The sequence below is a fragment of the Ictalurus punctatus genome, chromosome 24, assembly GCF_001660625.3.
Source record: "Ictalurus punctatus breed USDA103 chromosome 24, Coco_2.0, whole genome shotgun sequence".
In the NCBI taxonomy this organism is placed as follows: Eukaryota; Metazoa; Chordata; class Actinopteri; order Siluriformes; family Ictaluridae; genus Ictalurus; species Ictalurus punctatus.
The window spans coordinates 17,866,979-17,882,510 of record NC_030439.2 but is presented as its reverse complement, the minus strand read 5'-3'; the positions used below and the strand labels follow the sequence as shown (position 1 = coordinate 17,882,510).

General features: G+C 42.1%; 1 protein-coding gene across 3 annotated transcripts in view; it reads left to right on the top strand.

Moving 5' to 3' along the window:
- Positions 1-3,871, top strand: part of col5a3a (collagen, type V, alpha 3a) — a 90,091-nt gene extending 86,220 nt beyond the window's left edge. For all 3 annotated transcript variants that reach the window (XM_017454853.3, XM_017454851.3, XM_017454852.3), the window contains one exon: positions 318-3,871. In XM_017454853.3, coding sequence (XP_017310342.1) covers positions 318-464 — 147 coding nt within the window. In that variant the 3' untranslated portion in view covers positions 465-3,871. The remainder of the gene's footprint in view (positions 1-317) is intronic.
- Positions 3,872-15,532: the final 11,661 nt, after the last annotated feature.

Genomic DNA, 15,532 nt, shown 5'->3' with positions numbered 1-15,532 from the left:
AGTTGTGTCCCAAATGACGTACTATACACTTACACTGTGCACGGTATACTGTACCGTCTAGTGCAGTGACCCCTAGCGGTCAGTGATGCAATTGCAGAGGGTCCGTAGGAAAGTTTAAAAAATGTTTACATCATATTTTATATATATTGTTACATGTATCAAAACATATTCAAATGAGATGTTTTAAAAATGAATCAATATAGTTATTCGGAAATATCAACGAATTCTCTTATAAAAGAGCTGAATGAAAAAAAAAACGTATACAGCATTCGCTTCAGATTGTGTTGAGTCGTGTCGTATTGTGTTTTCTCTCGCAGACACGCAAAGGCCAGGACACGACGGTGCTGGAGATCGACTCTCCGAGATCAGAGCTGCTCCCCATCATCGACGTTTCTGCCTCAGACATCGGGAATAACAACCAGAAGTTTGGCTTCCAGATCGGACCTGTGTGCTTTAACGGCTAACGGATCGGGACATGGGATTCAGGACTTTATCTGTACCACAACGCAATATTTATTATTATTGTTATTTTTTTTAAACGTAGCGTGCATGCGCCGGTACCGAGGCATGCATTTTTGTCTTTTGTTGTGAACTTTTGAACACAATTGCAAAGGTGCCACGATCAACCCCCGAGGAACCAGACGAAGCGGAAGTTTCCACGTGCGTGGACATTTTCTTTAAAAACAAATCCCTTGTTTATTCTCGTCTCTGCTCGCCGTGGTGTGTGAATGAATTAATAAGCTCCACATGAACCTGACACTGAGAGGCAGACACACCCGTCACGCGGTCCGTGTCACGGGCCGCTCCGTCCACGGTGTAGCAGCAGACTTTATTGTCGGTGGCATGGACGGCTTGCTTGTTTTGTTTTTATGCGTAATGTAATTCTAAATGAATTCGCCACTTGAGGGATTGGCTACAGCGTTCAGGAGTACATACTGAAAATATTTCATTATTCCTTCGCCTCGACCGCGGCAGCGGTTATACCTCAGAACAGTTCTGACAAGGAAACGCCGCCCGGATCCGGTTAATTGTTCTCTTAGATGCTTTCTGTCACGTGTCAGCTTCGCAGCCCGGCCGATCTTTAATTAGTGTGTCATAATAAATAAACAGTGTTGTATGCCGCTTGTGCTTCGAGAAGGGTGGGGTGTGCGCAGCAGTTTATTCATGTAAACAGTAGTCTTCACGTCGTGTTGCTTTATCAGGACAGGTCACATGCTTGTCGTTTTATCAGTCCATGTTTTTACACAGTAGTGTGATCTGCATGGGTTCTAGAGTTCAAGTAATAATGGTGGGTTCACGGTGCAGTGTTGTTCTCTTAAACGGGGTTAAAATCCCATTACATTAATATAGCTTTCATTTTAGTCCCGGGGTTGTGTTACAGAAACGTCCGAACCTAACTAGAGAGGTGTTATTGAGCCATCCCGGTCACGGCACCAAGTTGGTAGAACTTCAGGATCCAGGAGACTGATGATAATCTTCAGACTCTGATGTTTATTGCCCGCTTCAAGAATCTTCCGATCAGATATTTACCAATAAATGCACAACTTTCTGAAAGGTTTCAGCTCGAATCTACAGATTGAACAGGCCCGGTATATGTAGTGAAAAGACAGGAGAAAGGAAACGGAGAATGGCGTCTGGGAGCGCTGTCACCTCTGGCCATAGTGTTTTCACTCACGGTGACATAATGTACCAAAAACACAAGACAAAAGACAAATAAATAAGACATATGTAGAAACAACCTAGGCATAACGGGTCATGCATAAGTAAGGAATGATCCACGTCTAGGTGTGCGTTACACGCTTCTAATGCACGACGTGGAGGCCCAGATCCACCTGACGTGAAACGGAGTGCATTAAAATGGCGTAACGCACGTCTCGCCGTGGCTTATCCCGCTCATACCATGGTCACGTGTCGGCATTAACTTAAAACTGTCATTCGTATTTGTAGTGCGAAATTTGACTGAAAAGCTAAAAATAACGCTTCGTTTTCGTCAGTTATTTTATATCCGGGTCGTCAGATCTAGAATTCTGCCCACTCGAAATCATACACAGAGATAAAGTAGTGCGATAAGATCACATTTATCGGAATGAATTATAAGAAATAGTTATTAGAGTAAGAGAGAGAGAGAGAGAGAGATTGTGCACACGTGTGTGATTTACCTGCGTCTGTGCCGCATCTCTACTAATAATGAAGCTGCGAGTTGAACTACTGTGTGTTGTTACTATGGTTACAGATGTTTATAGGCAGCGCATTAATTTAGTACGGTGATTAAACTGACCGGAACTACCTGTATTATATATATATATATATATATATATATATACGTTCTTAACGCACACTGTCTCGGCCAATCAGACTCGAGTATTCTGAATAAATATAATTCATTCAGCAGTTTGTAAGTTCTTAATGAATCTATGTATTCGTTAGAAGAAATGTGCAGAACCTAAGTGGCCTTTACCATAAAATAATGAAGTCGAAGGTAAACATGAACCAGCTTAACCGATAATCATTTCATAAGCGAATCGTTAAAAGCAAAAACGATTAAAAGCAATTATTTCTTCATTAACAAATATTCCAGAGTAGACCTTTACGAGACCCAGAACCGTTACCTATCCAAACAACCCTTGCTAATAGGAAACTAGGAAAGCTATAAATAAGAAAATCTTTCCATGAACAATTTCACTGCCATGCTTTCAAGCCCAGAAACACGTAACGGATAAAACTTCGGCATCACGCCGTTATAGGGACATACGAAACGACGGGGTGGTGTGTGTTACTGCGACAACCCCAAAGTGCGTTATTTTTCCGTAACGCACATCTCAAAGCGTTTCATTCCTCTTACACCACAGCGTGCTGCCAATCGCGCCGTTCCGTTTACCGAAGAAGCAGCAATAAACAGTTGTTTACTCACAGGCCTCACGTTCTGTCGCTCCTGAAGTTAACAGAACACAGCTTGTATAGAAAAACGCAAAGCGTTGGCGGAAACCTGACTGTTACAAAGCGCTGACACTGGAGACTCCTTCCTTAAATGTAAAGTAAACGTCTCTTTACAGAAGATGTAGCGTATGGACGTTCACAGGTTTCTGTTAAAGAGCATTTTTTAAATTAGCCGTAGATCACACGATATGCAGCCGTACGGGTTCCTGAGAACGAGCTGTTACTATAGAAACGATCACGTATGGAAACCAGCGCATTAATATAGACCTGTGATTCGCCTTGTAGCCGGAACTCCTTTCGGAGCTGAGAGTACACTTAAATAAGTGTTAGCATGCTAAATAGCTTTAACAGAACTCATCGCGTTCACGTAGCAAACAGATCAATCCGGGACGTTTCTGTAACACGACCCCTGTCCACGGTTCACGCTTGGCATCTTATTCACATCCTTCACCAAATGATTATGTATAAAAAAGAAAAAAGTGCTTTATTGTGGTGCTACAGATTTTTGTTGTCGTGTTGTTAATTTGTATTATTTCGCTGCGTCCTGAGAGGGCAGGACGGAGGGTAGAGGAAGAAGAGGAGCTCGACGGTGCTCAGTAAACACCTGAAGGCTTATTCTGGTGCTAATCCTGGTGCTAATCCTTACTTAACATTCAATATCTTATCTAATATCTGTCCGGGGCAAGGCAGTGGGTGTGGAAGTGGAAGTGGAAACGTTTTAGTCTTTTACGAAGACAGCCTTGAATTTATTCTCCGCCTCTTCCTGTCCTCACTGTATGTATAGTATCTGTGGTACTAATTTTGTATACTGTACAGTTATTTACAGATCTTTGATTCATAGCAGTGTGCTTCCTGGATGAGGAAAACAAAATATATGTGTAAAAATGTATTTGTAAAAACCAATCAGTGAAAAATAAACGAGCAGGACAGCAAAGCACTGTGGTGAGAATCGTCAAAGGAAGGGCTTTTTTTTTGGGGGGGGGATGGGGGGGTGGATCAGCGATGGTGATGTTTTCTCTAAAGACACGAGACAAGCCTGTATCTTCATTAACTGCTACCGTACTCTCGTTCTCACTTTCTATTTCCCTCTCACCCTCCCCACCCCCAACCCCCCCTCCTCCATTTTTTCATCTCGGTGTGCTTGTAATCAGCATCACTTCCCACCTCGCAGATGTAATCAACTCTGATTCACTCCCTAGTTCATTTATTTCAATTAACTTTTGTTTCTGTCCCCAGGAGAGCGACTGAAGAGAGGGAGTCAGACATACAGACTGGTAGTGTGTGTGTGTGTGTGTGTGTGTGTGTGTGTGTGTGTGTGTGTGTGTGAGAGCGAGTGACTGTGTATATGTGTGTGTGAGTTCATGCGTGGGTAATGAAATAGCTCTGGATTAGAAAGTGAGCCAGTGAGAATTAACCATACCTGTGGAGAAACATGATGAAATACGGAAGGGAATTAAATATCCCTCCCACAGCCTGTCTCGCTGTCTCTCTGCATTCTCTTCACACACACACAGACACGCACACACACGCACACGCACACACACACACACACATTTGTCTTATTATACTTTTGACACAATTATTTATGCAGCTAATTAATTCTACGCTACACTATCTAACCCTAACCTTCACCTCAGCAAGCAAAAGAACATATTTTGGCTATTTTTTATTTATTTTATTTTATTTTTTTTAATAAAGGCTGCTGCTTTTGTTTTAAATAAATAAATAAATAAACAAACAAACAAATGAGATTTTCTCTTGTGGAGGCCAGCCAAATATCTATGGTCAAAACCGTCAACTATTCCTATCCTAGCATTTCAATATCTTTTGATATGTTCAATGATATACAGCATTTCAATATTTGGACTCATTATTTATTTATTTATTTATTTATTTATTTATTTATTAAAAGCTTTTTAATGTTAAGTACAGGTGAAATGACTCAGCGTATTTCAGAAATGAATAAATGACAATACAATTTCCCCTGAACTGCTGATTCCACTTAAAACTCACAGAAAACACACCTTTTTTTTTGCTTTTTTCCCCCAGGTTTATATTTACCTCAATCCGTTTCCCTGCCCATAGTGATGCGGTGGGATTTAGCCTTCGCTACAGCTATAATTAAAGTGCTAAAATACTAGCATAAAATCGAAGCTAGCAGACCTAACAGCTACGTAGCTAATGCTAAACGTTGTTGGTTAGTGCTAACTTCCTCAAATAGACAATAAATGAACTCGGGTAGAGTTTTTTTTGGGGGTTGCCTGGGAAACATTTACATGAAAAATACCTCTCATATTACTGCACTTTCTTCACAACAGTGTGTGTGTGTTTTTGTTTTGTTTTTTAGCTTTATTTAAAGTGCACCTGTTATGGGTTTTCAGATATTACCTTTCATGTAGTGTGTTATATATAGAGCTGTTTCTGAAGGTAAAAATGTGCAAAGTTTCCAAAATCCAAGCGCACGACAGACAGAGTTAGTGACTCCTTACTGCTAACGAAGAACGCTGTTTATTTTCGCCACCGAGACCACTGTTTTCCCTTCTTTCTCGTTGTATATTGTTGTATGTCTTTTTGAAAAGTTGCCACAAATCTAATCCCGATCTAATTACAATCAGGCTCAACCGTCACTAACGTCGCGCTAGCGATAATACTGTGGGCTGACACACAACCGCTACAGGGCTAATGAAAATACAGCAGTGAGTAGCACATTAGCACCGACACTGCTAGACCCATCACACAAATTTGACACATTTAATGCGTTTCAGATTGGATTTGAACTTTAACGTAGGCTTCAGAGGGTTAGACAGAAAAGTTCTCAGCCAGCCTTGCTCACTCGCCCATGTTACGACTCCTCAAGGTTAGCGCCAGAGCGAGAAGGTTGCGTTTTTCTGCTCCTTCGGCTTTCTTCGACTCAATCAAATTTTTAACTCTAGCCTAATCTCGGGGGTCGGGAAGGTCACGGCGAGACGGACGCGGAATAGAGATGAAGCCGTATAGCGCCTCTCGTTCGAGGAGACTCGATACACCTACACACCCGGCCTGAATGAGAAGCAGCGCTAGTGTGGATTAGCTGCGTCCTTTGACATCTGCTTCACCTCTAAGTGCTGAATTTCAGATGAGATTGATGCGCTTGTCGTCGGGGAGGTTCGGGCTCGCCGCTCACTTATTACACTCTATTTACTGACGGTTCGTTTTCTTTCGTTTTAATTTTCACGCTCTACTTGCGAAGAAGGGCTCGCTAATGAGCTCAGGGTTCGATCGAGGAAGGAACGGTAAACAGTGCCGAGACGTTTTTGTCAGTTTCAGGTTTCCAGAGACACGGTACTGTCCCGGTTTGAATGCGTTATACTCAGGTACTCAGACGAGCGAACCTTCGCTCTACACCTGAGCTAATGCACTCGAGGCTCCCGTGTTCCTGAAGAGCTCCACTTCTTTTGTCTCTCTCCATATACACCTCCACTGGCCGCATATAAACCCCCGTCTCCATTCCACTTTCCTCCTCCATCGCCTCATTTTCCCTCTCTACATCAGTGACAGTGATCCTAACCGAGCCGAACGTGTTACCACGGCACAAGGAGAAACAGGCAAATGAAACAGACGTGCGAGGGAGATAAAAAGAGAGAAGATATCCACAGTCCATTTATATGTCCTTTTTTTTTTTTTTTTAAAGAAAAACTCAAGTTATTATTTATTTATTTTTCTTTTCCGGCTGCCGCGTCACTATTTTTTGTCATTTTTGTTTCGTCTCTGGTGCTGAAGCGTTCTATCATGAACACAAGTCAGCTGTGTGTCTCACAGCCTGTTGGACAACTAAACCTCAGTGGCGCACATTAAACTCACCGCTGCTCATTAACTCCTAACAGGGCTTGCAAATGAGTTCCTCATTAGTGATTTTATGGTGTGAGTCCTAAAGCACTTACGAGAAAGGCATAAACTCACTGGAAAAAAAAAAACGGGCTCGTTATTGTTGCGCAGGTGAGTCGTTGTCGTACAGATGACGCTATAATGCGTCGAAATTGTTAAGAGACTTAAACAACAATGCATCACGTCAAATCTAAAGAATCCTGCTCGCTATTAGTGACTCGGTTAGCTACGGTTACCAGAATCGTGTCCGCTTTTATCCAAAGCGACTTTCAAATAAGAAAATACAAGCGAAGCGGTATATCAAGTGGAGAACAATACAAGTAGTGCTACTGTACGACATTTATAATTGAGCTCTTGAGAAGCAAAGTGTGCAGAGTCGAGGTGTAAGAGCCAGAGTAGGGTTTTTTTTTTTTAGGATAATGTGGGGTTGGCGTTTTAGGGGCTAGTTAAGTGCTCATGGACGAGGTGGGTCTTTAGCTGTTTTTTGAAGACGGTGAGAGATTCTGCGGTCCGGATTGAGGTTGGAAGTTCATTCCACCTCTGAGGGACGGTTAGTGTGAAGGTTCTGGAAAGGGACCTTGAGCCACGCTGAGTAGACACTACTAAGCGTCAGTTGTTAACTGATGGCAGATTGCGTGAGGGAACGTAAGCCTCAAGGAGAGAGTCGAGGTAGGGGGGAGCTGTTCCAGACGAGGTCTTGTACGTGAGCATCAAGGCCTTGAATTTGATACCGGTGGATACAGGAAGCCAGTGGAGGGAGATGAAGAGGGGTGTGACGTGAGTCCTTTTGGGCCGGTTGAAGACGAGGCGTGCTGCTGCATTCTGAATCATCTGAAGGGGTTTGATGGAGCTTGCTGGGAGGCCCGAGAGGACAGCAGTGCATTACAGTAGTCCAGTTTTGATATGACAAGAGCCTGGACTAGTATCTGTGTAGCCTGTTCGGTGAGATAGAGTCTACACAGACAGTAGTGCATTTCATCTGTGACACACTGAAACACAAAACCTTCTTTACTCTTCGGTGAAAAACAATCAGTGAGGTTTTGCAGTGAGTACCTGTGTCGTACCGAATCACTGTACAATCACAAGCCCTAAGCCATACATAGGGGTGTTGCTGTAACAGTATGTTCCATGCGGTGTCTTTGTCCATATAAACAAACACCATTTATTAACCCTACCGCACTGAACTCTTAATCATCAAGCTTTTCATGATAAAGTGGTAGTATAACTAAAATAATTACGAGTCACAGCAGGAACTAGGAGTTATTGTATCGCATTTAAGATGCTAATGGATGTAAATTCGAGTGTGTGCTTACCTCCCCCATCAAAGGCATTAATGGCCCAAGCCATGATGGGCTTAGATGCATAATTTCCATGCGGCTAATTGGGGTTGATGTAGGAGCCGGAACGCAATCAGATTCTTCCTTAAGGAAAAAAAAAAGAAGTGCCGAAGAACAAAGAAAACAAAGATACCGAAAGCAAATAAAACCAGTGGTTATTAGTTAATTAGCTGTGCAGAAGACACTTTCTGCGCTTCATCCCTTCATGCCTTCTCTCTTTTTTGTGTTTTTCAATGTTAGCCCAAGAGAGAGAGAGAGAGAGAGAGAGAGAGAGAGAGAGAGAGAGAGAGAGAGAGATCACAGATGAAGCAAACATTGATTTAATCTATTGGATAAAGTAGTTAGCAGGAAGAGAAGATGTGCTCAGGGAAACGGGCAGGTAATCATCTCTGAGACGAACGGATTATCAAATTTTATACCCCTGCGCCGTTGAATTCGACATTCTGATTAGTCAGAAGGTGTTGATTCATTTTCTATAACAGCAGCTCAGGCTATGATGCTGCACAAAATTACAGTGTGATGTTCTTTAATGAATAAAAATGACATTTAACTGGTATAAGAGGAACACAACTCTCCAGGGCATGCTGGTATAGGAAAATAATCAACTCAAATAATCGTCTGATAGTCGCTCTGCTTTGCGTCTGGACCGCTTCACACCACCCTGTCCATGATTATTGTCCCATCACGGCACATTCTGTTCCTCCTCACATCATTTTATTCCTTAGAACTCAAACCCTACGTCTTAAACACACATTCCTGCTATACATGCTAGATACACACAATATATACATACATTTTTACATCCCTGTGAAGTGCCTTGAAACGCACAGCGTTATTCGATATAGTGTGGATGTAATTTCAGGGTGGGACATATTGTGTGGCTCCTCCCCCTTTTTAAATAGCCAGTAGCGTTTAGCTTACCTCAGAACCCGTGTTAAGCCATACATGGCAGTCAATACCATGTTTATATATATATATATATATATATATTGTGGGCGGGACACTTCAGATTCTAGAGAGCATTTGATTGGACGGAAAATCTGATGAGAAGCTGAAGTGCAGAATGATGTCATCAAAACGGCTGATCCGTATCGGTGATAGGGATTGAGAGATCGTATATTTTGAACGCGTACATCTTCTAAACGCGAGTTTTGTCATTGTTTTGGAGCACACTGGGTATATATATGGATAACCTTAAACGCTAACGTATTCCATTTTGATCTCATGGGGACTTTAAGTAGCTATGACATTTTAATACCTTGTATATTGATTTTCAAATGTTAAGAGCATGTCGCTTATACTTTAGTGCACTAGGCAGCATTATTACGGGGAAAGATTTGGACTCTTGGCACTTTTAACACTGTGCACTTTTATTGAAGAGAAAGATCTGTGTATTTCTTCGCAGCACGAAAGCTGCAGCTTGGCCTCAGTGCACAGTCATCCTGCGGGCTGAAACGCATCGCGCACATCACTCAAATCAATTTAAACACACGAGGGGATCCCAGCAGGGATGTCTCTCTGTCTCTATGTTTTTCTCTCCGTCTCTGTTCGGTTCTTGTCTACTGGACAAGTCAACGTGATGGGAATAATGACACAGCGCAGTCGACTTGGCTGCCACGCTCCTGTAGTGGTTCCTCACAGTGCTTTATAATACAGTTCCTGAATTTTTTGGCTGAAATGTTGGATTTTTTTTTTTTTCTGATCTTTTTTGGTGTAGAAGAGCACTTAAAGGAGAAAAACAAAAATCCCCCTGAACGACTTCCGTATTAATCTTTAGAATTAGCATGATATCTTTAACGGCATAGACTATTTTAGTCGGATTACCCGCTAGATACCGGTGTAGTGGGATTTCTCCTCGCCTCATCTCTACCTAAAGAGCGATGCAGCGGCGCTTTAGTTTGCCCAAACTTCCAGCTTCCAAAGCTTCAACTTTCATGCTAATACCACCGTCCAACTAGCTAACTAGCTGAGCGAACTCGCTGCTGTATCTCAGCATAACGGCGTAATATATTTCGTGCATTGCATTCTGGACCTCTGTAACGTAACAACTCTATAATCCTGCCAGCACATGCTACGCTACGAAGAGGAACGCTTGTGTGACCCGACAGCATTTGGACCGCTGTAGGCTCAGCAGACGTTAAAGTGGGACATCGGGATACCTATACATCCGTTGCGTCCCAAAAACAATAATAAATCTGTTATCTATAGTGACGATATGTTGAAGTTTTAAAATATGGACGGTGAAATATTTGTCCTCTGTGTTTGTTTTTCTCAGTCGCACCGTATGTCGTGTCCAGATTGGTCAGCTTGACACCACTTTTCCGAACTTAAATTATGTCGAATTTTATTTCGCTTTTTCGAACACTCTGCTGTAATGGAAAGACGCCACTGGCAAGGCTTTTAAAAAGAATTGCATATACAAGGAATGCTGGTAGTGGAAGGAGAAAAAAAAAAAAAACATGTATTCTGAAAGCAGCCATTAGAAAACACTGCAACAAAAATAACTCAGGGTCGAGCAAAATTTTCTGCTTCCTCCGCAGACTCGACTCCTGTACTACAATCCACCCATGTGAGTCTTATGACAATGTGCTACGAAGCATAAGTTTCCAAAAGTAGATTTAGTATATTATGCAAATTAATGTGGGTGGAGCTAAAGGGTCGAAACTGGTTCGCAGTTAGCCAAGAAAGCAGGAGAGAAAACAGTCTAAAGGACTCAAGGTTCACAAAATGTGAGACAAAATGCTAAACATTGCAGTAAATTTAGTAGGCGATAGCGAATTCTACCACCAGGACTTCTGGGAAATCCCGAATCTTCTGAGGCTGACAGATACAGATGTGCATTTATATATTTACCTGACGTAGCAAAGGAACCTCATCTGGCTAGTTTGTTTATTTTTTAAATTTCATTTCTTTCGTGGAATTGTTTTAGCGAAGCAGGGAATGGTCAACAAGTTTAAACTGGACATAATGCTATGCTATGATAGGTATATCGTGAGGCGAGTAGAGAGTAGCAACTGGTCTCAGTCTTGACATGCACGCCATGTGTTGGTGAGGGTCTCGTTTTGGTCTTTCCCACCCATCATACTACTGGCTCAGACTCCATCGGCTTTGATCTTGATCTTGATCTTGACTCGGTCTTGGCTAGAATGATCGTGAACTCAACACTAGTACAGAGTGCTCAGTGTGATATTTATTAAGGCGTAGGTTCTCAACTTCAGGGTTGTGACCCCATGTGGCTTCTCCAGAGATGAAGTTTTTAACCAACCACTTATTTTAGATCCATGAGTAACTTGATTTATGGCACATTTTAAAATTAAAACTATTAACTAAACATATTTTGAAACTAAAATGTCATTAGCCTTTATTCAAATGCATATCATTAAAATTCCATTAGCCTTCATTGAGTTTGGAGCTCCTCTTAAGCACATTTTACGAAGCGGTGCAGCATGTTCAATATTTTGACATGTTAATCATAGTCTTCACACCAGACAGTTTCAGCACACAGAGCAGACATTTAATATTAAAAAAAAAAATTGTAATATTTGGATTGGCAAGGTTGTGGTTTCAAGGAGTTGGAGAGTTTGGGGTCATGAGAATATTTGGGCTCATAAAATGGTATACATCCATCTTCTATACCGCTTATCCTTTTCAGGGTCACGGGGAACCTGGAGCATATCCCAGGGAGCATCAGGCACAAGGCGGGGTAAACCCTGGACAGGGTGCCAATCCATCACAGGGTACAATCACACACACAATACAGACCCTTTAGACATGCCTACCATGCAGGACTTTGGAGGGAAACCCCCACAGCACGGGGAGAACATGCAAACGCCGCATACACATGGTCACGGTGGGACCACGTGTCCCACCGTGGGACACATGGTGGGAATCAAACCCCTGACCCTGGAGGCGTGAGGCGAACGTGCTAACCACTAAGCCACCGTGCGCTACTAAAATGGTATCACCAAATTTAAAAAATATTAATGGCAATCTTGGAATCATAGCAGGGAGTGAACGCAGGGGACCAAGCACTAACAGCAGATAATCTTAGCTAATCCATGAGGCGAGGATCTAAAAACCACACGGCTCAGAAATGTACAATTATAATCGGCAAAACTTGTAAAACAGTGGCTGCGTCCTAAACCGCACACTTTCCTACTACATCCATCTTCTATACCGCTTATCCGTTTCAGGGTCACGGGGAACCTGGAGCCTATCCCAGGGAGCATCAGGCACAAGGCGGGGTGCACCCTGGACAGGGTGCCAATCCATCACAGGGTACAATCACACACACACACACTACAGACCCTTTAGACCCTTTATAGTAGGCGAAAAGCAGTACACCAGAGGGGTAGCATGTCCGAATTCTAAGTAGGCGAGAAACAGTAGGCGAGAGATACCCGGATGGCGTACTGCTTCCGGTGAGATTTTCCAGTATGCAACAGATGGACACTACGCAAGTCAAACAATCCCACAATGCAACGGGACCGTTGCGGACCAGCTCGGGAAGAAAAAAAATCGCGAAGACGGCGTCGGCTCGTTTGAAGCGTTAAACCTCGGTTAAACAGGACGCGTTTAACAACAACCGAACAAACTGTTAACTTGTTTAAGATTTTTGTGTTCACGATGACGTCGAAGGTCACATGACAATGCTAACATGGCGGATGTAGTATGCCCGTGAACTGTTACTGTGAACAAACATTAGCGTAAGAAACGTATTTATTTTTTTACCGTGCATGTCATTTCAGACCAACAGCAAAGCAAAAAAACAAAAACAAAACAACAAAAGTAATGAGAAAAGTATTCCATTGATCCCTTCTAGTTCGTGAAGTGTTGATATTTATGATGCACGCATATCCTTCTATCTCACATTTACTATCAGCTAATCGATCGCTAGGAAAGCTTCTACACCGCTCTACACCTGCTGACACGGTGCTTTTAAACAGGATGCAGTTTAACACAACGGCTTTTCATGAAGGATGAACAGCACTTTACAACTGTAATGTCGCATCAGACAGGATGGAGGCGGAGCCCCAGAGACAGAGCGGGGGGGGGGGGGGGGGACGTCTAACTTCTACTGGGAGGCTTTAAAATACACACACTTTCCTTCCATTTACATGATTCATGTAACAAAGCCCTAAGTAGAGCGATTTGCATTGAATGAGTACAGACCTGGACGGTAAAGCGTATTGATGCCTGAGCTCTCGCCAAGAAATCTTTACTCTGTTTAAGACAAGTCTGTCGGTTAATACTCTATACTCTATCAAACTCACAGCTCTGGCATTTGTTCCTTCATGAAGTTTGTACCATGAGCAGACAAGTTGTGCTTTGAATTTTTTACTTCCAGTCTCAATTAGAAGTACATTTGGCGGTTGTGGGTCAGGTGGTAGAGCGGGTTGTGCACTAACCGTAGGGTTGGAGGTTCGATTCCTGGTCCAAGTGTCTTTGGGTGAGACACTGAACTGCAAGTTCCTCCCGGTAGCACCTTACGTGGCAGCTCTGCTACCATTGGTGTGAATGGGTGAATGAGACACAGTGTAAAGCGTTTTGGATAAAAGCGCTATATAAGTGCAGACCATTTCCCAATTAAAAATCCTACCTCGCTGCCGAGATTGTTTTTTATAGCGAAGACTTTTACGCTATTAACAAAACACTCGAGGTTGAGGAAGATACTCAACAACAGGTTGGTGTAATGTGGCCTGACAGGAAGCAGAATTACTGTTTCCACCCTACAACCGCACGACTTGAAGTGTTTTATTCCTCTTAAACCACCGCCATTAAGCGGTTACAATTTTAATTTATAATAAAAACAAAACAACAACAAATCATATATTTTTTTTATCCATTTCTAGGTACACTGTGGAGCATCTACGTCATGCGTAGAAATGATAATGCGCTCGAATAAGCGCATTCATTTAAACCTGTTATCTTTCTTGGATCAACAGATTAAATAACAGGGCTTTGTTTTTCAGTGCAGTGTCGAGAGTGTTTTTGTTTTTTTTTTTAATTACATTGCATGACTAATAAATTCATCCAAACAATTACGTACTTTTGTAAGAACAGCTGTCCATTCCATATGGTTAGGAGCTGGTAAAAGGAATGCTCCACCTGTTTACCATATCTATAGTGCAGTGATCATCAACCCTCTTCCTTGAGGTCTAGCTCTTCCTTGAGCTCTTGTTTTAGCTGATCAAGAACTTCTTAACGCAATGGTTAGATGATTATGGCACGATTATGGTTGGAGCTACTGTGAAGACTTCAGGAAGTACACTGTAGATCTCCAGGAACAGGGTTGGTGACCACTGCTGTAGTGTATTTTGAAGAGATTTTGAATTTCTGGATCTCTTTAGCTGAAAGTCACATATGATGTAAATAAATAAAATATGCGATTTTTTTTTTTTTTTTTTTTTTTGGTGATTTCTTTGAAGACTCTAAATTTGTAAAAACAAACAAACAAAAAAAACAAAACCAAACCAACAACAAATTGTTGTTTTAGGAGCTTCGAAGTGGCGAAATGGAAAAGGTTCTGCCCTAGTTCTGGGAGATCATGAGTTTGAATCCCGATGATGTCACAGACGAACTAACCAATCATGGGCTTCTGTGAGCTGGTATGTGAAAGACGGTAAGCAGCACTTTCCTTGAAGGAAACAGTCCGCCTGTGCCCAGGATAACCTCAGATTCTTGTTCTTGTCTGACTGGAGTGGAACCTGATGTGATCTTCTACTGTTATAACCCATCCACCTCAAGTTCTGATGTCTTGTGCATGCTGAGAGGCTTTTCTGCTCACCACAGCTCTACAGAGCGATTATTTGAGTTACTTGGACTTCCTGTCAGCTCAGACCAGTCTACTCGTTCTCCTCTGATCTCTCTCATCAACAAGATGTTGCACACAAGATGGCTCTATTCTTTCGTTGTTTTTTTTTTTTTTTTTTTTTTTTTTGCACCATTCTGTGTAAACTCCAGAGACTGTTGTGTGTGAAAAATCACAGGTGATCAGCAATTTCTGAAAATCAAACCAGCCCATCTGGTACCAACAACCATGCCAGGGATAAAGTCGGAGAGATCACATTTTCCCACCCTCATTCTGGTGTTTGATGCGAACATCAAACATCATCGGTGGCTCGGAAGTACCAAATGACCAAACTGGGATAAAAATAATTCAAATAAATGTTGTTTTAGAGATTAGACTTTCTCATCGGGAAGAATTTGAGGTTATGATGGTGAACAGACACTAACGATAATTGGCGAAAGTGTATGCAATCAGATTTTTGGTTAAAACTTACAAAACAGCTCTCCGAGACCCTTATCATTACAAAGCACCTACTGTATTGCATTATATAGTAGTGGTTTTAATTTATCTATTTATTTTTTTAATATACCAACAGACCTCCCCC